The following is a 21,739-nucleotide window of genomic DNA, read 5'->3' on the forward strand; positions in this document are numbered from 1 at the left end:
ACTGTGTGTGTTCTGTGTGTCTGATTTAATTGTGTGTCTCTGTCTCTGTGTATGTATTTACCGCATCTTCGTCCTGCACCAGGTCCCACAGCAGAGTGTTGCCCTTCTTGCACACGTTGTCCAGGTTGATGTCGGTGACGGCGTGGCTGGAGTACTGGTGCTTGTGCACAGATGGGCCTGAGGGACAAACCACGCCGGAGGCGTTAGAGCGGCACACATCCTCAACGCTTTCTCTCAAGCGCCAGACTAAAATCAGAGTCAGACTGCTCGGCACTGCAGTCTGCCTGGAGTGGAAAATTACAGATTCTGAAGTAAAAGCTTTGCCGGGTTTTTTTTTTAAGATTTATTTTTGGGCATGCTTTGCTGTGTTTTAACTCCACCCGTGCAATGATTGTATTCCGAAAACTCTACACTCTGCACTACTCGATCCCTTGCGAACAGATTGGACCCTTTATAATTAAGTGTCTCTGTTTGGAACTGAAAAACATGTAACCATGGTATAGACATTGTATAGACCATGGTACGGACATATGAATTCTATGATGATGAAATTAAATTCATATATAAATAACGGAGTGATTGAATGTCAGAAAACAACTCCAGCCTTTGCGTAGTAAACATTCTGCACAACTATATCCCTTGCCAACAGATTTGACCCTTTAAAATGGCGTGTCTCTTTAACAGCAGTTTATTTGTTTTTGTTTCTTTCTTTGGATAGACAAGTTGAATGAAACCAACTTCGTTCTAATTATTAAACAGCTTCGCTTCGCCTACTAACAAGCGTTCTCCGCAGCTGGAGTGGTCTCTGTTTCTCTTTCGCATGAGCGCTCGGCTCTACTACTTCTGTGGTGGCTCCGAGTTTGAGGACACCTCATTAGCAAGTATATTTCTCGATCGCTAAACTTCTGTTTTTTGGGTTTTCTTGTTCTGCCTGTCAGCGGTTTCATGAATCCATTCAATTGTGCCACAAATTATCCGGAGAGTGACAGAAGCACTGAGCAGAGTTTGACCTCAGCGGTGGAAAGGCTCTGCTGACAGGCAGTTTCCTTGTCGCGTCCCGGCACATAGTTTGAGAAAACGCTAACCGTGGGCACAACCAAGTGTACAATTGGGAGGGAAGGTCACACACTTATCTTTTCCTTAGCGAACAGAAATAGATTGAAAATAAATAGGAAATAATTAGCTCCCTTCCTCTTCCTTCCTCTACCTCTCCTTATCTTTCCTCTAATGTCATCGAACTTACAGTAGTAACATTCCTGCACTTTTTATTCCTTACGTAAAGTAGTATTTATTGTTACACTAGGTCTCTATTACTAGTAGCTTGATTGGTTTCTCCTTTGTACGTCGCTTTGGATAAAAACGTCTGCTAAATGACTAAATGTAAAATGTAAATGTGTGTACCTTGCACCAGGTGCTCATGGTAGATGGAGGCCAGGTTGGGCAGGTGCTGCTGCAGGTGTGAGCTGAGCTCAGCGTGCGAGTTGATCTGAACCAGCTCCTCCTCGCAGCCCGACTCCTCGCCGTCAAAGTCCGCCATGTTCTTCTCCGACTTGGCGCTCACCTGCGAGCTGCTGCAGCTCACGTCGTCCGCGCTCAGCATGTCCTCCATCACATGACTGCACAGAGAGGGGTCAGAGGTTAAACTGGGCCTATTAAGAGCCGTGTTGTTAGACGGGCGGCTAATGGCTACGTTGCCTAGTGTGGGTCGGTCTCTCTAGTGTGGGTCGGCCTCTAGTGTGGGTCGGCCTCTAGTGTGGGTCGGCCTCTAGTGTGGGTCGGCCTCTCTAGTGTGGGTCGGCCTCTCTAGTGTGGGTCGGCCTCTCTAGTGTGGGTCGGCCTCTCTAGTGTGGGTCGGCCTCTCTAGTGTGGGTCGGCCTCTAGTGTGGGTCGGTCTCTCTAGTGTGGGTCGCCTCTAGTGGGGTTCGTCTAGCGTAGCACGGTCTAGTGCGGTTTGGTCGGTCTAGTGATGTCCACCTCTTATCAAGATATAAAAAGCTCCAAAGATCAGGAGCTGCAGCCTTACCCCTCATGATGGTGGTGGTGGTGGTGGTGATGGTGGTGGTGGTGTTGAGCGTTAATGAAGCGCCTGCAGTTGAACAGCTCGTTCCCCATCGCCTCCCCCAGGAAGTCCCCCGCTCTGGGGTGGGGCAGGCAGGATCCCTCCTGGGGGCCCGGGGGGCCGTGCAGGGGCCCCATCTCTGGCCCTAGAGGCCCCTGCTGCTGCTGGGAGGACTGAGGCTGGGGCTGGGGCTGCTGTGGTTGTTGTTGTTGTTGTTGTTGTTGTTGTTGGAGCAGCTGCTGTGGATGCTGCTGCTCGCCTCGGTCAGCCGCCGGGTCCAGGCACGAGGAGGACGAGGAGGAGGTGCAGGGGTCCAGCATCCTCATGGAGGACGAGGCCACGGAGGAGGAGGAAGTGGACGCGATGGCAGCAGCCATGACGGAGACGGAGGGGGGGTCAGAGGTGAAGGGGAGGGGTTTGGTTTTGGCCGGGGCGGGGCCGGGGAGAACAGCAGAGGAGGTGGAGGGCATGGAGATGGACGCCAGGCCACCACTGCTGTTGTTGTTGTTGTTGGATGTCACGCCCATGCCCACGCCCATGCCAGGGCGCTCAGGCGGGGGCTGGATCTCGCCCAGCGGCTCGCCCGCCTTTCTCTTCCTCAGCTCAGATGAAGACGACAATGCGGCTGCCGCCGTTGCTGGGGCCTCTCGCGGCTCCTTCTGCGCCCCTCCCTCAGTCGTCCCAGCGACCACCGACGATACTGCCGACACGGCCATACCGCTGGGCCTCGTCTGCTGCTGCTGCTGCTGCTGCTGCTGCTGCTGCTGCTGCTGCTCTTCCTCATCGTCCTCTTCATCATCTTCATCGTCGTCTTCGTCATCATCGTCATCTTCCTCTTCCTCCTCCTCCTCTTCTTCTTTGAGCGCCTCACTGTCGGCCATGTCATCCGAGTGCATCTCTGAGCCCGGGCTGCCTGCTGATTGGCTGGCGCGGCTGGAGCCCGCCTCCTCGTTGCTGGAGGCCTCGGAGCGCCCGCTGCTGCTGTCGGGGCCACTGCTGCCCTCCTCGCCGCTGTTGGCCGTCTCATCGGAGCTGCCCTGCAGAGACTCCTGGGAGAGAGGAAGACAAAGAGGGAGGAAGAGAGAGAGCGAGAGGGAGGGAGAGAGAGAGCGAGAGGGAAGGAGAGAGAAAGAGAATAAGAAAGCGAGGGGGAGAGAGAAAAAGGTTAATTGAAAACATCTCATAGATCAATGGTGTTCAAACTGATATGTGGCTCTGTGCAAGGAGAGATGGTATGTGTGGGGACAGCGATTGCATCCAAAAATCCAGGAAGACTTGAGCGAAAAAAGAAGGAAGGAAGGCAGGAAAGAAGGAATAGAAGAGCAAAAGAAAACCAAACAAGAATGAAGAGACTGAAGAGGAGAAGAGAGGGAAGGGCAAGTTAACGTCTAGGACTAACCATGTTCAAATGTCTCTGACTGCTCAAAGTCTCTACTTCTGTGGTGACCTTGTCTGGTGTGTGTGTGTGTGTGTGTGTGTGTGTGTGTGTGTGTGTGTGTGTGTGTGTGTGTGTGTGTGTGTGTGTTCGTGTTTTACCTCCGTGTCAGACAGTCTCTGCTGGCCCCTCTTGCTGCCGGTCATGATCTGTTCGTCCATCTCCAGGTCGCTGCCGCCGCTGTGGTGTGTGTCGCTGTTGTCGCTGCTCTCAGGGCTGGCTGCCGGGGATCCTGGGAAATAAAGGTCACCTCATCACCACAAGCTCTACAGCAGATTGAACTAGACTCATGCAAGCAACACTTTCCCCTTGAAAGACCACACCACAGAGTTTATATATATTTAGTTTAGTATATATACAGACGTGGACAAAATTGTTGGTACCCTTCCGTTAAAGAAAGAAAAACCCACAATGGTCACTGAAATAACTTGAAACTGACAAGCTCCAGTTTTGTCTCATCTGTCCAAAGGGCATTCTCCCAGAAGCCCTGTGGCTTGTCAATATGCATTTTGGCAAATTCCAGTCTCGCTTTTATATGATTTGCTTTCAACAGTGGTGTCCTCCTCGGTCGACTTTGGCTCAAACAGCGACGGATGGTGCGATCTGACACTGATGTACCTTGACCTTGGAGTTCACCTCTAATCTCGTTGGAAGTTGTTCTGGGCTCTTTGGTTACCATTCGTATTATCCGTCTTTTCAATTTGTCATCAATTTTCCTCTTGCGGCCACGTCCAGGGAGGTTGGCTACAGTCCCCTGGACCTTAAACTTCTAAATAATATGTGCAACTGTAGTCACAGGAATATCAAGCTGCTTGGAGATGGTCTTATAGCCTTTACCTTTAACATGCTTGTCTATAATTTTCTTTCTAATCTCCTGAGACAACTCAGTCCTTAGCTTTCTGTGGTCCATGTTCAGTGTGGTACACACCATGATACCAAACACCACAGTGACTACTTTTCACCCTTTAAATAGGCAGACTGACTTATTACAAGTTTGAAGACACCTGTAATGCTAATTAGAGGACACACCTTAGTTTAACATGTCCCTATGGTCAAATTATTTTTAATCTTTTCTAGGGGTACCATCATTTTTGTCCAGGCTAGTTACAATTTTTTATTATTATTATTATTCCGTTGAACCACAATTCAATAGCAATGTCTGATTTTCATTAGTTCATTTTCAGTAAATTTGTATTTATTATTACTTTTGTCAGTTTCAAGTTATTTCAGTGACCATTGTGGCTTTTTCTTCCTTTAACGGAAGAGTACCAACAATTTTGTCCACGTCTGTATACACACACTGATCTGTGTTAGATGTCTGGAGATCCGGGGCAACCGATAAAAAAAACAACAACATTCAAAACATTTACACGGACACAAATAACAAACTTAGGTTATCACATTTTCAGGTTTGTAAACTTCACAGTGAAAACTGTGACTCACAGAGCAACATGGCAAGACTACATTATTAATGATTAGTGCTGTCAAACGATTAAAATATTTAATCGCGATTAATCGCATTTATGTCATAGTTAACTCAAAATGAATCGCGATTAATCGCAATTTTTTATCTATTCTAAATGTCCCTTCGTTTATTTATTTATTCCATCATTTTATTTTTATTTTAATGCCCTTATCAACATGGAAAAGTGGATTGGCTTGCTTTATGCAAATGTTTTATTTTATTGAAAACCAACATTGCCAAACAGGGCGGTACAAAATAAAATTATAAAGTGCACATTTCAGGTAAACAAGGACTCAGCCTAAAGTGCAGTTAAATGATGCTTAATATTTTCTTTTTTTCAAGTTTGCTGGGAACATAGCAGTCAGGCCTCTTATTTCAGAAACAATGAACCGTAACCGTTAGGTTACCAATAAAAGGTAAGTCTACTACTTCAGCCAGCTGCCTGTTGACATTTTCGGACAACAGTGAAGCTTGCTTCTTTTGCACAACACAACTTTTAAAAGTAAACTTTCCATTCAGAAGCTTTTTATCATCCATTTTGCCGTATAGCGCTCACCATTCACTCAAACCGTAACGTTAGCATACTACACAGTTTGCGAGGCCAAAAAGAACGTTAATCTAAAAAAATAAATAAATAAATATTGAAAAAAAAAATTCGCGTTAATCTCGCGATAAAAAAATTAACGCGTTAAAATGGGTTTGCGTTAACGCCGTTAATAACGCATTAAACTGACAGCACTATTAATGATCTAATGGTGCGGTCTTGGATGATTCACAGAACAGCGAGGACACAGAAGTTATCCGTCATCAGCACTTGGGTTCCAAGGGGAAATAACCCTCAACCCTGGTGCTGCTGCCAGCTACTGGGCCCAATTACAGAAGCGTCACTTTGATATTTATCAGCAGCTATAAAGAGTCAGACACACACACAGGCGCAGTCTTCACTCTCTCTTCCTCTTGCCCAAGGCCACAGAGAAACACACACAGAGAAACAGAAACACACACACACAGAGAAACAGAAAAACACCCACAAACACAGAGAAACAGAAGCACACACACTGAGAGAAACAGAAACACACACACACAGAGAGAAACAGAAACACACCCACAGAGAAACACAAACAAACACACACACACACACACACACACAGAGAAACAGAAACACACACACACACACACACACACACAGAGAAAGACACACACAGAAACACACAGACACTGTGAGTCTCCCCTGTTCTGTCCACTTACCCTTCTTGTTGCCCATAGGGAGGTTGGTGTTGAGCAGCGAGGCGAAGGAGCTCTGCTTGGAGAGCTGAGCCTTGGCCGCCAGGGCGTTGTTCCACAGGGCCTTGATCAGCATGGAGGCCAGGTACAGAGTCTGGAGGACACACACAGACACACAGGGGTAAGTGTGGAGTTCAAGGAGTGGGTGTGTGCAAGATTATGTCGTGACGATATGTGCAAAAATGGCTGGAAGATGAAGATCTAGTGTACGTGTGTGTGTGAGTCTGTTTAAGTAACAAGACCAAAAGCAGGTATGTGTGCGTACATCCGTGGATAGTGTGTGTGTGTGTGTGTGTGTGTGTGTGTGTGTGTGTGTGCGATTACCTGTTCTGTGTGTGCGCTGGGGTGCAGTCCAGACACCAGGTTGAGCACGTGTCGGAGAGGCACAGGATCCAGATTCTTAATGAGAGAGGGGAACAGGTCGTGGACGTACCGGCTGCAGTGTTTCAGCTGCAAAAACACACACACGATATCAATCAACACATTTTCAGGAGTGGTGGTGTCTTAAATGCAGTCCACATGCTGGGTGTGTGTGTGTGTGTGTGTGTGTGTGTGTGTGTGTGTGTGTGTGTGTGTGTGTGTGGGGGGGGGGGGGGGGTCTCACCTGAGCGCCGGCCCATATGCAGTCCACATGCTGGGTGCTCAGACGGCCCTCTGCAGCCAGGAAGTTCAGGATCACTTGGCACTGCTTGATGATCTGAGGGAGGGAGAGAGAGAGAGACAACATGAATGGAAGATAAAGGATAGACAGATAGCCGGTACAAGGGAGTTTAAGACAGAAGAACAGAAAAAACAATTATTAATAATAATTATAATAAATAAAAAAAACATTTCTAATGTGATGGTGTATAGATTTTGGAAAAGGTGAAATACTCCAACTGGAACTTAAAAAAGGCTGAATGCTATTTTATGTGAATGAAACGAGTGACTCTTCCTTCAAGCAAGGGCTTAAAAAAAGAAATGAGGAAGAAAAAAAAAGAAAAACCTAAACACACACACAGAGTGATGACTCACCTCAATGTGCAAATTTGGTCCAAATATGTGTTCCACTACATTGTTGTTTATGAGCCAGTCTGCCAGCTCCTTGGCTATTGACCTGAGAGAGAAAGAAAGAAAGAAAGAAAGAAAGAAAGAAAGAAAGATAGTGAGAACGAGAGAAAAAGAGAGAGAGAGAGTCAGGCCCTCATTCACATACTACATACAGTACCCCTACTGTCTTCTTTTCCCCAGAATGCCCTAAACACGCTGAGTGCGGGGTTATGTTCAGAATCGCTCCTTATTGCAGAAGTAGGGTTCTATATAGTGCATCGGCCATTTTGTAAAGCTTCTTTGAATTCTCTACCATAAATGATCCTCACTGTACAGTTCCCTCAAACACAAACGATGCACTGCAAATTAACCACACAGAAACCTCACTGTCCTCCTCTCTACTACCGTAATTCCCAGAATCCCTTTCACTCAGCGAGACTCAGAGGAGTGGACTCAAATTCAAATGTATGACTCTGGCTTTGAACTGAAAGGGATTCCGTAGTGGCGGCTGACTCGTGTGTCTGTTCAAAGGCCCACACCGACACACACACACACACACTCAGCGTTCAGACCCATGACTGTAACTGTCCGTGCATTTGCCCAGGGTGAGATTTAGTAGAGAGGGCTGTGACTCACGTCTCTGTGTCGGACACCAGCGACTCGTTGTTGCAGACGTCGTTGAAGGCGTGAAGCTGATTCTAGTGAGAGTGAGAGAGAGAGAGAGAGAGAGAGAGAGAGAGAGAGAGAGAGAGAGAGAGAGAGAGAGAGAGAGAGAGAGAGAGAGAGAGAGAGAGAGAGAGAGAGAGAATGAGGTTAGGTCAACTGGGACATGGACTGGGTTACATGATGACAGACTAAAAGGAAGTCACTTTTTACAAAACACAAGGAGACTGACACTCCGGGTAAAAACTCAAGGAAGAACTCGTAGACCAGTGTAAAAGGCAAAAAAGAAAGTATGATCAATCTTTATGAGTGAGTGAGGGCATGTGAATGAGTGAGTGTGTGTGTGTGTGTGTGTGTGTGTGTGCATGTGATAGAAAGAGAATGAGTGGGCATATGTGTGTGTGGGTTGATATGTGTGCACATAAGTGAGTGAGTGAGTGAGTGAGTGAGTGTGTGAGTGTGTGTGCACGAGAGAGAGAGAGAGAATGAGTAAGTGTGAAAGAGTATGAGTGGGCATATCTGTGTGGTTGTGTGTGTGTGTGTGTGTGTCCACCCCTCTCCCCTCACCGTAATCTGGCTGAGGCCGGCCAGTCTCATGGTGAGCGTGGGAGACATGAAGTACTTGAAGGCCAGGTCCAGGCTCTCCTTGTCGAAGCACAGGGCGCTGTCCAGCGGCTCCTTCACCGTGCTCCACATCAGGTCGGCCATGTTGCGCGCCGCACTCTGACGCAGCTCCTGATCCGACAGCCGGCACAGATACCTGAGAGGGGGGGGGGGGGGGGGGGGGTGTTAGTGAGAACTGTTTCACATAAAAAAAAAAGCCCTGAATTCCAGCAGCAGTCGTAGGTGTTCAGATGTGTGTATATATAAAAACGCATCTTTTTATATACATTATATACATCATTATATGATATACATCATATCATTTATATAAATGTATATACAAAAAAGCCCAGTATTCCAGCAGCAGTCATAGGTGTTCAGATGTATGTGTGTGAGCATATATATATATATATATCTGATGTTTATAATGTATATAAAAAATTCCGGCAGCAGTGCCCTTCATTGTAAAAACGTACACACAGGGAGTTAGAGGGCAATCAGGAGTTAAGGGGCATTTCATTAGGTGAGCTGAAGGCGTGCAGATGGAGCAGTCTCAAAATGACAGTCATGTAAAACAGAGGCGTCTTTCATTCCACCAATGCAATCGACAGTAATATTTCCTTCATGTCCTCAATCATCCAAAGCAAATGTAGGGTACATAATCTGGCCAATATGAACTTAATCATAATTAATTAGATCAATGTCATTTCTTGAATTAGTACATGTCGTTACAAGATGCAGTTTTGCAGTTAAGAGTTAAGTTTATAACATTTCATTTTGCATTTTGCACAATATATTTTCTATGATTCTATGTCTTATTTCTACACTACAAGAAGGACTATAATAGAGTGGGAAGAATATGTGTCCTGTCTCTTTAAGAGACCCCCCCCACCCCTCCTCGGCACTGTTCTAATCCTGTCTCCACTGGTCATGTGACCAGCACCGGAGCCATGGCCCCGCCAGCCGTCTGGCTTGTGCGAGGTCATGTGAGGAGAGCGCGTGGCCGCGGGAGCGACTGTTGCCATGGTGAGGGATGCTCTTCCTAGCAACTCAAGTGCGTTTGCGTGTGTGTTTACGTCTGTGAAGGAACAGAGTGTCTGTCTGTGTGTGTGTGTGTGTGTGTGTGTGTGTGTGTGTGTGTGTGTGTGTGTGTGTGTGTGTGTGTGTGTGTGTGTGTCAGAGAGCGAGAATGATTGAGATCTTAGAATGCAGTGCAACAAACCCCGATCAAACACAAGCAGAATGCCCTTCCTTCCTTCTCTCAAATCGCTCTCATTTTAAATTAGACGAGAGAGGAAAAACAAAAGGAATGTGTGAAATTCCGAGCAGGGTGTGTGGCTCCAGAGCAGGGTTACATAAGAAGTGAGAAATCATTTTCATATGCTACTCCGCTTTGAGGCGAAAATGAGCCCCGGTTTCTCTCTATTCACTTCCCAAATCTGCACTCTGCGACACCTACCATGCCAATAACATTCGTGCGGCGCTGGAAGTTGGAATTCAATTGAGCGGCGCCTTGTATCTTCCAATTCAAGTGAACAGCAGTGGACCGTATCTTTAAACTCTATAATGCCGTATTCAGGTTTATAAAGCGAGCCCTGGAGTAAAGTACTTCGGATGCTTCTGTCTATGTAGAAGTTAGGCATGCATGATTGTTAAAATAAAATAAAATGGCATTCATGGAGGAGATGTATGCATGTGGCCATGTGGGGAGACATCATGGCAGGAGGAGATGCAGACAGCCTTCTGTTCGGAGGGATTGATGTGGTTCGCTCAAGCAGCGAGGAGAGACAAGGGAGAACAGGAAGGACTGGAAGAGGAGGAAGGGAGTGAGGGAGGAATGGAGAAAGATTGAAAGGGAAGGGGGAGAGCCAATGGAGGAAGAGGGAGAGGCAGATGGGAGAAAGGGACAGAAAGAGATGGAGAGAGGGAGATGGAGCGAGAGAGAGAGAGAGAGCGCGATAAAGAGAGAGAGGCGATTCTGAGTGAAAAGAAAAGAGGAAGGTAGAAAAAGAGGCAGAAAAAAGAAAGCAAAAGCGAGCGCTGCTGAACCTTACCTGATTACGTGTGTGCGGAAGGGGATGATGTGCTGCATGACAGCGGGAATGTGCAACCATATCCTGATCTGCAAGACACAAGCGACACAGGCACCGCGGTTAATCAGCCGCCCATCACCTCGTAACTCAGAGAGCAAGGGCTAGACGAGACTGGGGACATTCATGGACAATCATGTGTTATATGGGAATGACCTACTTGAATGACTGTGTGTGAATACCACAGGCCTATTATGTGCGTATGCAAATGACCACGCTCTCTCGCTCATTGATGGGAGTCTTTTCTTTCCCGTTTCAGCCCTGGCTGACTGCAGTGACGGCTGTTTCGCACTGTAGCCAATGAAAAAAAAAAGAAAAAGAAACGGCCGACGCAAGGCAAGGCATCTGACTGGCCGGGGGGGACTTACGTTGGAGACGATCGTGATGAAGGCGTGGGCCAGGGGGAAGGGGAGGGTCTCCGGCGTGCCCGCCTCGAAGCAGTCCTTCATGAGCGCCAGGCCGTGCTTGCCGCAGAACAGGCACACGTAGCGCAGCAGGTGCAGAGGGACCTCCACGTCCTGCAAACAAACACGACGCAGTGGTGAGCTCACACGAGGACGCGGTGGTGAGCTCACAGCGCTCATCTCCACCTTGCAGTACACCTTTTTCAACAATCAGACCAAAAATGGCAGCTTGGAGTTTGTTATATATATATGTAAAATATATTTTTTTTAAAACTCCAAACTGCCATTTATATATATAAAAATGAGAGAGAGAGAGAGAGAGAGAGAGAGAGAGAGAGAGAGAGAGAGAGAGAGAGAGAGAGAGAGAGAGAGAGAGAGCAACATAGAGAGAGAGAGTGTTTGTAGGATTCTGAGAATTCTGCTTCCTGTAGTGATTCTAAAAGCTCGCCACTTCCTGTTTGACTTGGGGGTGATTTGACAGAAATGGCAGGGGCATGTGGAGATAATTACATCTGACTGAGAGGGCCTTGTTTGGGGGAGAGACAAAAAAAAAACAGAAGCAACAGTACTGAGAAACACTATTGTCCTTCGAGGAGAACAAGAAAAAAAAATGCACACACACGGAGCCCTATATAGATGAGGAAGTCATCCGCCAGTCACATGACTGGTGACAAGGAGCGCTGTGTGACCATTAAATTATTCAAATCACGGATTATTAATCTTATTTTTAATGTATGCGTTTCTTCAGTAGGCAACGGAAATGTTTACAACATTTAAAAAAAATTAAGTTGAGTCATTCACAGCACAAACGATGAAAACCACTCAGACATCTGCCATTTTGTTTGACATTTCACCTATTCACTAGCCTGAATGCCAGACGAACTTAGCCCCGCCCACAACATTTTTGGTCGGGAAGTTCGGTCTGGTGTCGCTCCCTTGGGGAGAAACTATCTCCTCACAAAAATCTGTGAGGAGATAGATAGACCAATCAAATTATCAGGGCGGGCTTTATACGATGATGGACAGATGATCAACCGTAACGTAATCAACCACGTCACCAAAGAGCTTTTGGAGTGAATTCGTTTTCAACAAACATGGCTGCCGTTGGAGAGCTAAAATGTGGAGATTCGAGTCTGTTTTAAAAGACATTGACAGCACATTCATTTTGAAAGAGGAACAGAGAAACGCGATCAAGGCATTTGTCGATCGAAAAGATGTTTTTGCCGTCCTTCCTACGGGATCCGGTAAAAGTTTATTCAATGTATCAGCTGGCCCCATGGTCTACGTTATGGTCATACTACGTTGCTCTGATTGGTTCTAGATATATCCAATTGAGCAAAGAGGCATTTTTTTCCCTGGTTCGGTTGAAACACGCCCCATAATCACAGCGGTATCAGACTCATATTCTGACTAGAATTATGAGTAAGACATCGTCAGGCTACCTATTCACGACAGCTTTTCACAAAAAAAAAAACCTGCCATTCGTTTGTTTGAATTCAGCCTGTACTGAACCACCAGCTCACCAACATTCAAATACTATAAATGTCAAAACGCTGACTCATCTCTGACCGTCTCCAACTTCTTACCCTCATCCAACTGAAACCAACCCGCATCCAAATGAGGACAGCAGTAGCTTGCTCAACAAATCTATATATTAACTCTATATATTATTTTTAGTCACATCATGTATCAAGATATATATATATATATATATATATATATATATAAATATCTCACACACACAGAACATTTTCTGACTCTTCCCTCTTCATCGCTGATAAACTCAAATCTGGGGAGTTTAACTGACCCAAGACCAGTGCATGTGTGTGTGGCAGTGGGACTTCTTCTGCCATGCTAAATAAATAAATAAATAATCAACCGACTAAATAAAATGGGACACAGCTGTCGAGCTTTCTGGGCATGCTTCTATTCCGTGCAGCTCCTCAATAAAATATAAATAGGTCCAAGATGTCATAAATCAGGAGCCAGCGTGGGAGCGGCACACAAGACGGAAGGAAGACCACGAGAAAGGGACAGACGTAAAAAAATAGTAAGTGTATATCCTCAAGTAAATATGAAGGTATACACAATGTAATACATCGGTTGAGTTTACTCTGCCTCAAAGGCACTCTGCTTGAACAGGTGCAGAGGTACATTTGTCCAAAACACGTCTGCTTTTCTAGAAACTGCCTGCGCTTTGCTGGAACGATAGATACACCAGTGCACACCTGTTCCATATCTGCTGCTGATAACCCAATGATCAACACAGCCTCCCAGGTCAGCGTGTTTCTTGACAGGGAATGTTTCTAGAGAAGACGCCTTTCACAAAAAGCAAGTAGGCTGATTTTATTTTTGGAGCTTTTTGTCCTATTTAGATAGAACAGTGAAGAATGACAGGAAGTGAGTAGGAGGGCGAGATCGGGAGTTGGATCGGCAATCAGACTCAAACCCGGGTCACCGTGCACAATTAAAACCCTCTGTGATTGGGAGGCTGCCACTTGCACACACACGCGCGCGCACACACACGCACACGCACACACACACACACACACACACACACACACACACACACACACACACACACACACACACACACACACACACACACACACCCTCCTCAAGGAGGCCAATTTAATTGAACATGGACGCCTCTCCTGCTTTGGCATGTCACTCAAAGTAAAATCCAATGAGCCAGTGGTGCAGACCTGAAAATGACCGTTTCTACAACCCTTAGTTTAGCCATCTCTCAGTCATATTCAGTTCGTTTCTTTACAGTTATTGAGGTAAACAGACACAGGTCTATCTCTGTAGGGATCCCTTCCATGTAGGCCACATGTGACACAGATGTGTCCAAGATCAGAGCAAGAGCCGTTAACCAATCGGCTGCCGAGTGAGTTCGGACGGAAGATGTAGCGAGAGCCTTACGTTCATGTCGCAGAAGGAGCCCAGGATATTGCTTTCTTGAGCCGAAATGTCCTGCAGAGAGAGAGAGAGAGAGAGAGAGAGAGAGAGAGAGAGAGAGAGAGACAGAGAGAGACACAGAGACAGAGAGAGAGAGAGAGAGAGAGACACAGAGAGAGAGAGAGAGAGAGAGAGAGAGAGAGAGAGAGAGAGAGAGAGAGAGAGAGAGAGAGAGAGAGAGAGAGAGAGAGAGGCGACATAGTGAAAAGAAAAGAGGAAGGTAGAAGAGAGAGAGAGAGAGAGAGAGAGGGTAGAGATGAGGGACAGGAGACAGCCGTCATTCATAACTGATCACATGACCTGAGATATGATACATTCACACCCCTTTTTCAGCCTAAGGGTCACTGCACAGTTAGCAACAATCTTCCCATTCCAAATATGACAACGACTTATAATGCCAAAGTCTATGGAGGAGTAGACTGTCATCCAAAAATAATAATGCTATTGATCGACAGTTAAGGAGACTGGTCATCTAAAAATAATAATGCTATTGATCGACAGTTAAGGATCCACTGTGCTGCCTTTTCCGTTGTCAAGTACACCACGTTAGTAAACCACTTGTGCATCACTTGAGACTCGGAGTGATGTCAGATGAGGTGTTTGTGAGTTGTGTGTTATTTGTGAATCCACATGTTCTCAGTGACCCGGCATTGTGTACGGCTGAATTACAAAGCACTTAGCAAACTGCCAGGTGTTTTACTTCCCACTTTAATTGAGGGTGTAACAACACATGTTTTTTGCAGCCTTCTGTTTTGATGCTGCATCTGTTTTAGCCTCGTGTTTTGGGCTTCCATGTTGTGATGGTAGCATTGTTATTGTGCTGGTGTGTGGGTGTGTTTGTAACATCAGTAGAAAGTATGGTGCGATACAAGGGTAGTGTATATTCTATGGTGCGATACAAGGGTAGTGTATATTCTATGGTTAGGCTTCATATTAGGCATCAATAAGGCACTACGGGGGCATTTTCAGTTGTTACGTTTATGTCGTTATAATACTGTTACAACAGTCTATTGCAAGGTCTTCCGTTACAACCGTTTATCATGAGGTGCATATGAGGCTCTACTTTTGTGGCCACAGAAGTTTCTATATTTAATCATCTGGCGATACGGTTATTCATCACGAGATACATCTGCAGTGTTTTCTAACATACCTCTACCGTGGGGTGTGTGTTGTGTTTGTAGGCTGTGTAGAGGGGGAACTGAATCTGGAATATCTTTGCGACACACAGCAGCAGCTTCTCCCGGTCCTCTGTGGTCCAGGATCCAAAGGGGTCCTGGTGAACCCCGCCGCCGCCACCGCCACCTCCTCCGCTGCACCCCGCAGACGCCTCGCTGAGCCTGGGGTTCTCCGACCGCCCCTGCTGCTCCTGGCCCAGGTTCTGTTTCTTTCCGAGCGGTTCCGATCCCCCGTCCTCCTCCGCAGAGTCCCTCTCCACGTTCAGCGGCTCGTCTTCGGTGGGCGAGGCCTGGGAGCGGGGTTGGTTACAAGCACCGCCTCCCCAGTCAGACTCCGCCCCGTCTGCACCGGGGTTACCGCTGCCGCCGGCTAAGCCGTCGCCATGGCCACCGCTGCAGAGGCGGTCCCTCAGGCTGGTTACCTGGGCGATAACCAGGTTGATGAGTGCGTAGACCAGCTGATTGAACACCTCCAGGTGTTTGTACTCCTTGAAGCAGCACAGACATTGCCTGAGCAGGTTGGATGAGGAGGGTACAGGAGGTAAAGCGGGATGAAGGGAGAAGAGGGAAAAAGAGAGAGAGTGAGTCAGACGTCAGTTGGGGACAGTTAACCTGGAGATGTCTCGACCTCAGAGAAAACCCATCCAGTGTCTAATCATACATAAACCAACACAAACGCGATGCTTGATACTCGATGCTTGGTAAATGCACTAACACATAGTAAGATTTTAAAAGTGTACCTGGTGCAACAATGGCAACATAAAACCACTTTCGATCATCAGGGACCTAACCTCCTTTACAAGCCAGATGTTTTGACAACACCTTCTACAATATGTGGCCTACTTGAACCCAGGGGGACAGTGGCGTGTCTAAACAGTTAAACGATAATGAGACATCCTCTGGTTAATCAATGTACACACACTGAATGTATACCTCATCTTGCATTACATTTCAAACAGAGACGTACTCCACTAAGGACTGAGGTCATGGTATGGTTTTCAATCAACCGCAACACGACCGCATTGGGAAAGGTGGCGAACGCTGACTGACAGCATTTCACTGACCAGTATGTGAACATTATCCCGAAAAATGAAGGGCTTTGGCTTGACTACAAGACACCGAGGTGTCCTCTCAAAAATGACATGGAAAGTGCTACAATAAAGTAAGCTCACATTGCTACTTTGTGCTAGGTGCTTTCTTGATTGCAATCCCCAAAAAAATGGAAAAAAAAAGAACACAAAACACCCACACAGGAGGCATTCCCTAAGCGCCCCAGAGAGCGGACAGAGGACGAGTTGGGGGGTGTGTGTGTGTGTGTGTGTGTGTGTGTGTGTGTGTGAGAGAGAGAGTTAGTAATCCAAAACCTCTGCAAGAGCTAAACTGCTCAGAAACCGGAGCACAGAGACACTTCTCTCTTCAAAGATGAACAGAGAGTGAGAGAGCGAGAGCGAACAAAGAATACATTTAGATAGGTCTGTGTTCTTGCTTGACTGTGCATTTTAGATTCACACCAGAACAACAGGCAGAGGTCAAGGGTTGTTCTGGGAGGTCAACCCTTTCTGCAGCTTTAGTGGAAAAAAGAAAAAAAAAAAAAGAAAGAAAAAAAACACCCATTCCACAGGTTGCACCATGGCAACGCAGGATCCCATGGCAACAAAGAGGGAGCTGTTGCCATCTCTCTCAGCCAATCAGCTGCGGCCTGGTTTGTTTGATGCCAGCAACTCACAGTAGACAGAGCTTGTGGCAGGTTTTTACACACACACACACACTTGGATTAATGAAGGACAGTGGGTAGACCAGAAAGGTACCACTGTGTGCCCCAGGGATTACAGCCTACGACATCCTAACTAAATGAGGGATAGATCCATCAGTCAAAACATTAAAACACTGAAATGACTTTGGAGGTTTAACCAAAAACACCCGTTTCGCCATCTTCATTTTTTTTTTCTTCCTTCTTCTCCGTTCTGGTACACGACCCAAACCTGGACCCGGTGTCTATGCCTCCATCAGGGTTCCATTTCAAATGTTTTCAACAGGCCAGTGCGTGTCCCTTTTAAAATGTCAAGCTACACCAACTCTCAAATCCGGTCAATTCAAGTCAATTTGGCTCTTTGTTTGTCATGTCCAGTGGAAACTAAATTGACTTACTCTAGGACGATCTCAGGCAAGGAAGTGACAATACAAAAACCATCTCACACACACAGACACTGGATCAGTCACTGGAGTTGCCACACATCCATATACACTGTGCCCTGTCGAAACCCCACACCATCTGAATGCATCAGACAGCACCGTAACTAGGAAGTCAGGTGTGAGAGACTGCTTGTAACCAGGAAGAGAACTGTGGATGCACTGACCTCTGTGTCCATGAGCTTATGTAGTTGAAGACTCTTAAGGCATGCTCCTTCTTCAGCTGTAGGCCGTCAGTGCTATCTGCATCCGAGACTGTTGGGACACGGACACACACACACACACGTAACAGGTTAGCATTAGCATATCTCCATACTTAAACGTGCAGCTGTAACATGTTAGCATTTACATGTAAAATGAACACGTTAGCATTAGCATATCTTCATACAAAAACATGAAGCTGAGAAAGATAGATGCTGGCATCCTACACAAATACTTAGGCTGCTTTCTAATTCTCTGTGGTAAATGAAGGATGTTTGTAAAACCAATCATATGCTACACATACAAATAAGCAACCAACATCCGACAAAATGAGTGATGGGATAGATTTGTTGAGACAAACAAATGCAAACAAAACCTACATTTATACAACTAAGAATACAACATTTCTCCCAGTTCTGCTTAGCAACAGAGAAAGGTGTGTGTCTGTGTGTTTCTCATGCACACAAAGTGTTGCTGACAAATAATTGTAGGCTTGCCGCAACACTGTCACTCAACCACACACACACACACACACACACACACACACACACACACACACACACACACACACACACACACACACACACACACACACACACACACACACACACACACAGCACCTAGAAAACACAGACAGATGCTGGAGGCTAGCCACTGGCAAAGAGCTCATCTTTGCTGCTTGTTAAACCAAGACAAAAAAAAAAAAATGGTATAGACTGAGTAAATATGACGACCATCAATCATCCCCACGGTATGACAACCATCAATCATCAATCATCCCCACGGCAACTCAGACACCCTTGAGTCGTCGCCTCCAGCATTTCACTCTGTGGCGCAAACAAGGACAAGAACGGCAACAGACGACAACAACAGCAACGTGACACATCTCATCCCACCGCACCTAATTACAGAGTAGGTCTCAGGCTATGGCAGACGAGGAGTGTTGGGACTGTGTGCATGTGCAAACTGTCCATCCTACCTCATCACTGTGGAATACAGAGCAGAGATATATATACGTATATATAGATACGTACGTATAAATATTTAATTCTTGCTTCAAGATGGGATGTTCGTAAGTATGTATGTGTGTAGAAATAATCACTAAGGAGGCCCTGCGAGGTAAGAGGAAGACTCCCACTCGTATCTGAAGACTCCCCCCACTCGTGTCTGAGGAAGACTCCCACTCGTATCTGAAGACTCCCCCCACTCGTGTCTGAGGAAGACTCCCACTCGTGTCTGAAGACTCCCCCCACTCGTGTCTGAGGAAGACTCCCACTCGTGTCTGAAGACTCCCCCCACTCGTGTCTGAAGACTCCCCCCACTCGTGTCTGAAGACTCCCCCCACTCGTGTCTGAAGACTCCCCCCACTCGTGTCTGAGGAAGACTCCCACTCGTGTCTCGTGTCATGTGTTCCTGCCCCCCGTGGGAATTGTACTACTTTTGCCCCCGGGGGGGGAGATGAATGGGGTGGTGAAATGTTTCTGAAACACCTGTGAAGCTGAACACGTGCTCAGTAACTGGTACGGGCAAGGTGCTAACAATGCTAAAAAGGTAGGAGCAGATTCCCAGGAGAAATATAAAAACATAAAAAAAAATTAAAAAAAAGACAACATTTGCAGTTGGACAGCAAGTGAAAGCTTTCAAATGTTAGGAACAAGGATGGGCCGTGCTCTGTCGGTACGTCTACTGTAGCTAAATGGGCAGAGTGTACTAGCTGAGACGGCTTAGGCTACCTCAAAAGACAAGGCTCAGATGGTGATGGTTTGTTTAGTTCACATTCATGCATTCAGCAACCCAAAGACACTTGGGCAGATGACTATCATCTCAGTCTGTATTGTTTTGTGCTATATAAAAAAAATTGAATAGAATTGAATTTAATGTGTAAGATGGGAAATGAACCCACACTAGCACCGCACTGTACCTGCTCAGCTACAGAGGAGGGTGTAAGTGCACAGGGAAAATGGAGCACGGCGGCTTTCACACTCGAGGGAAAACCCCAAAAAGGACAGACACATTTGAGGAGAGCCGTTACCTCAGAAGCCAACTTAGAAAACGGAAACCTCAGAAGGTTCCTCTTACTCTGAAGGACTGAGTAGTGTATAGACAACCCTTCTACAAGGATCTGTACAGACATAAATCCACCAGGAGATTCTATGAAGATCCTAAATGTGTCCTCTACATCCCCGCCCCCCTCCCCCCAAACACACACACACACACACACACACACACAGAACTCTGCCTTCTTTTATCTCTTCTTCTTTTTTTTCTTCTTCCAAAACCGCAAGCGAGGGCTTTTCTAAACCAACCAAGACTGCTAATTCAGGTCACAGATCTCAGGCAGCTCATTGTGCCCGAGCGAGGCCAGGCGTTCGTCAGTAGTCGTTGAGGTCGACAACAAATTCATCCTCTTCGCTAGTGTCCGGGGGAAATCCTGACGGGGTCAACTGACAGCCGGCGAAACATACCGTATGCCCAGGAACTATGCGCTCTGAAGACACCATGATTTTTCCCTTAAAATTGTTTGCGAGACTCTCAGGCATTTGTGAATAAAGGCCATGAGTGAAGCTGGCACAGGAAGCCTTGTGTCCCAGGATGGCTGTAAACAGATACCCTCTGTGCCCACCCGCGCAGACAGACTCTCTCCTACACACACAGTCCTCACCCACTCTCTATCACACACACACACACACACACACACCTTAATCTTGCTCTCTCAGTCTCTCTCCCAATTCCACCGCCTCAGGTCACACAAACACACACACACACACACACACACACACTTTCTCTCTCTCTCTCTCTCTCTCCCTCTTTATTCACACACGTTTCGGCTCCATTGGGCATTTGTGGCCAACAGCTGAGGCCTCAACAGAAGCTCAAGTGCCCAAGTAAAGGTTATCAGCTGTGTGTGTGTGTGTGTGTGTGTGTGTGTGTGTGTACCCTTCTGAGTGTACTCCATCCCAACCGATTTACACTGATCACAGTCAGAAATTCCCAGACTCCCATTGACAAGCAGCAAGGTGAGTAATCTGACAATGTCTGCTTCATGCATAATTAAAGCTACTTATTTCTGAAACAAAACGGCTGAGTCAAAACGCAGTTAGTGCACTTGTATATGTGTGTGTGTGTGTGTGTGTGTGTGGGGGGGGGGGGTGTGGGTGTGCAGAAGGTGGAATGGTAGTCAGAAAACACCTTTGATTTGTTTTGCCAGGGCAACAGAAAGTAAGTTGCTGTATTAAAATCCGAAGGTCCAAAGTTCAGCCTGAACAGCTGGCCAATCCTGACCTTGTTTTGTCTTTTTTTTTTTTTAAACAGTTTTTTTTGTCTTTAACAGCTTTTCTTTTTTCTTTGCCCCCCCCCCTCCCTTTGGATCCAAGACTCTGGCCCGAAGGCGCACACACAGTCCTGCCCATTGTGTTCAGTCTGAACCAAAAACAAACTCCATCGGAGCCAGATAAGAGGATCGGGATATCGCAAAGCAAACCCATTGTTTCCACATCCAAGTCTCAGTCTTGCAATCTCAAACACAAACGTGTCAAAATAAACATGTGAAACTTCACAAATACGAGAGAAAACATTTTGTACTAGAATTCGTGTATCCACCTTCACTTGAATTCATCAGCACTTATCTATATCTTGTGGTGGTGGCTGCTGATTCCCATGCATGGGTTTCTCTATCTCTGCCCCACACACACACACACACACACACACACACACACACACACACACACACACACACACACACACACACACACACACACACACACACACACTCTAGACAACAACCTTTCAGTTTGAGGTAGATTTGGACAGGACTCTGGAGGTTATTCTTGAGCATATACATAGAGTGCCCTAAAAATTAAGGGGAGACTCCTTCTCATCCACATATGGAAACACACACGCACCACACACCATCTGTGAGCTTTTCAGATCCTGGGTCAAAGGTCAAATGAGAAAGAGACACCTGGGACTGCCACTCCAAACAGAGTCCCCTCTGACAACAGACATGGGCCACAGTCCAAACACTCATAAGCATGCAGAGAGACCTGTGCTGTTAAGCAGTAGGTCTAAACTCAAGGTTTTAAATTCACATTTTACATTTGACAGACATCAGTAATATAGGCAAGATGATTATGCTTAGTGAGATGCCTTTGAACAAGGCAACACATCAATAATTCGCATT

General features: G+C 46.4%; 1 protein-coding gene across 1 annotated transcript in view; it reads right to left on the minus strand.

Annotated features, from left to right (window-relative positions):
* usp34 (ubiquitin specific peptidase 34) overlaps positions 1-21,739 on the minus strand; it is a 62,335-nt gene that overhangs the window by 37,838 nt on the left and 2,758 nt on the right. Inside the window, exons 2-16 of the mRNA XM_031561890.2 lie at positions 17,526-17,613; positions 15,144-15,678; positions 13,958-14,008; positions 10,997-11,146; positions 10,593-10,660; positions 8,503-8,695; positions 7,909-7,970; positions 7,258-7,339; positions 6,848-6,940; positions 6,568-6,693; positions 6,208-6,337; positions 3,596-3,726; positions 2,024-3,108; positions 1,402-1,616; positions 62-177 (exon numbers count right to left, since the gene is read on the minus strand). Of these exons, the coding sequence (XP_031417750.1) occupies positions 62-177; positions 1,402-1,616; positions 2,024-3,108; positions 3,596-3,726; positions 6,208-6,337; positions 6,568-6,693; positions 6,848-6,940; positions 7,258-7,339; positions 7,909-7,970; positions 8,503-8,695; positions 10,593-10,660; positions 10,997-11,146; positions 13,958-14,008; positions 15,144-15,678; positions 17,526-17,613 (3,125 nt within the window). The remainder of the gene's footprint in view (positions 1-61; positions 178-1,401; positions 1,617-2,023; positions 3,109-3,595; positions 3,727-6,207; positions 6,338-6,567; positions 6,694-6,847; positions 6,941-7,257; positions 7,340-7,908; positions 7,971-8,502; positions 8,696-10,592; positions 10,661-10,996; positions 11,147-13,957; positions 14,009-15,143; positions 15,679-17,525; positions 17,614-21,739) is intronic.

The sequence above is a fragment of the Clupea harengus genome, chromosome 24, assembly GCF_900700415.2.
Source record: "Clupea harengus chromosome 24, Ch_v2.0.2, whole genome shotgun sequence".
Classification (NCBI taxonomy): domain Eukaryota; kingdom Metazoa; phylum Chordata; class Actinopteri; order Clupeiformes; family Clupeidae; genus Clupea; species Clupea harengus.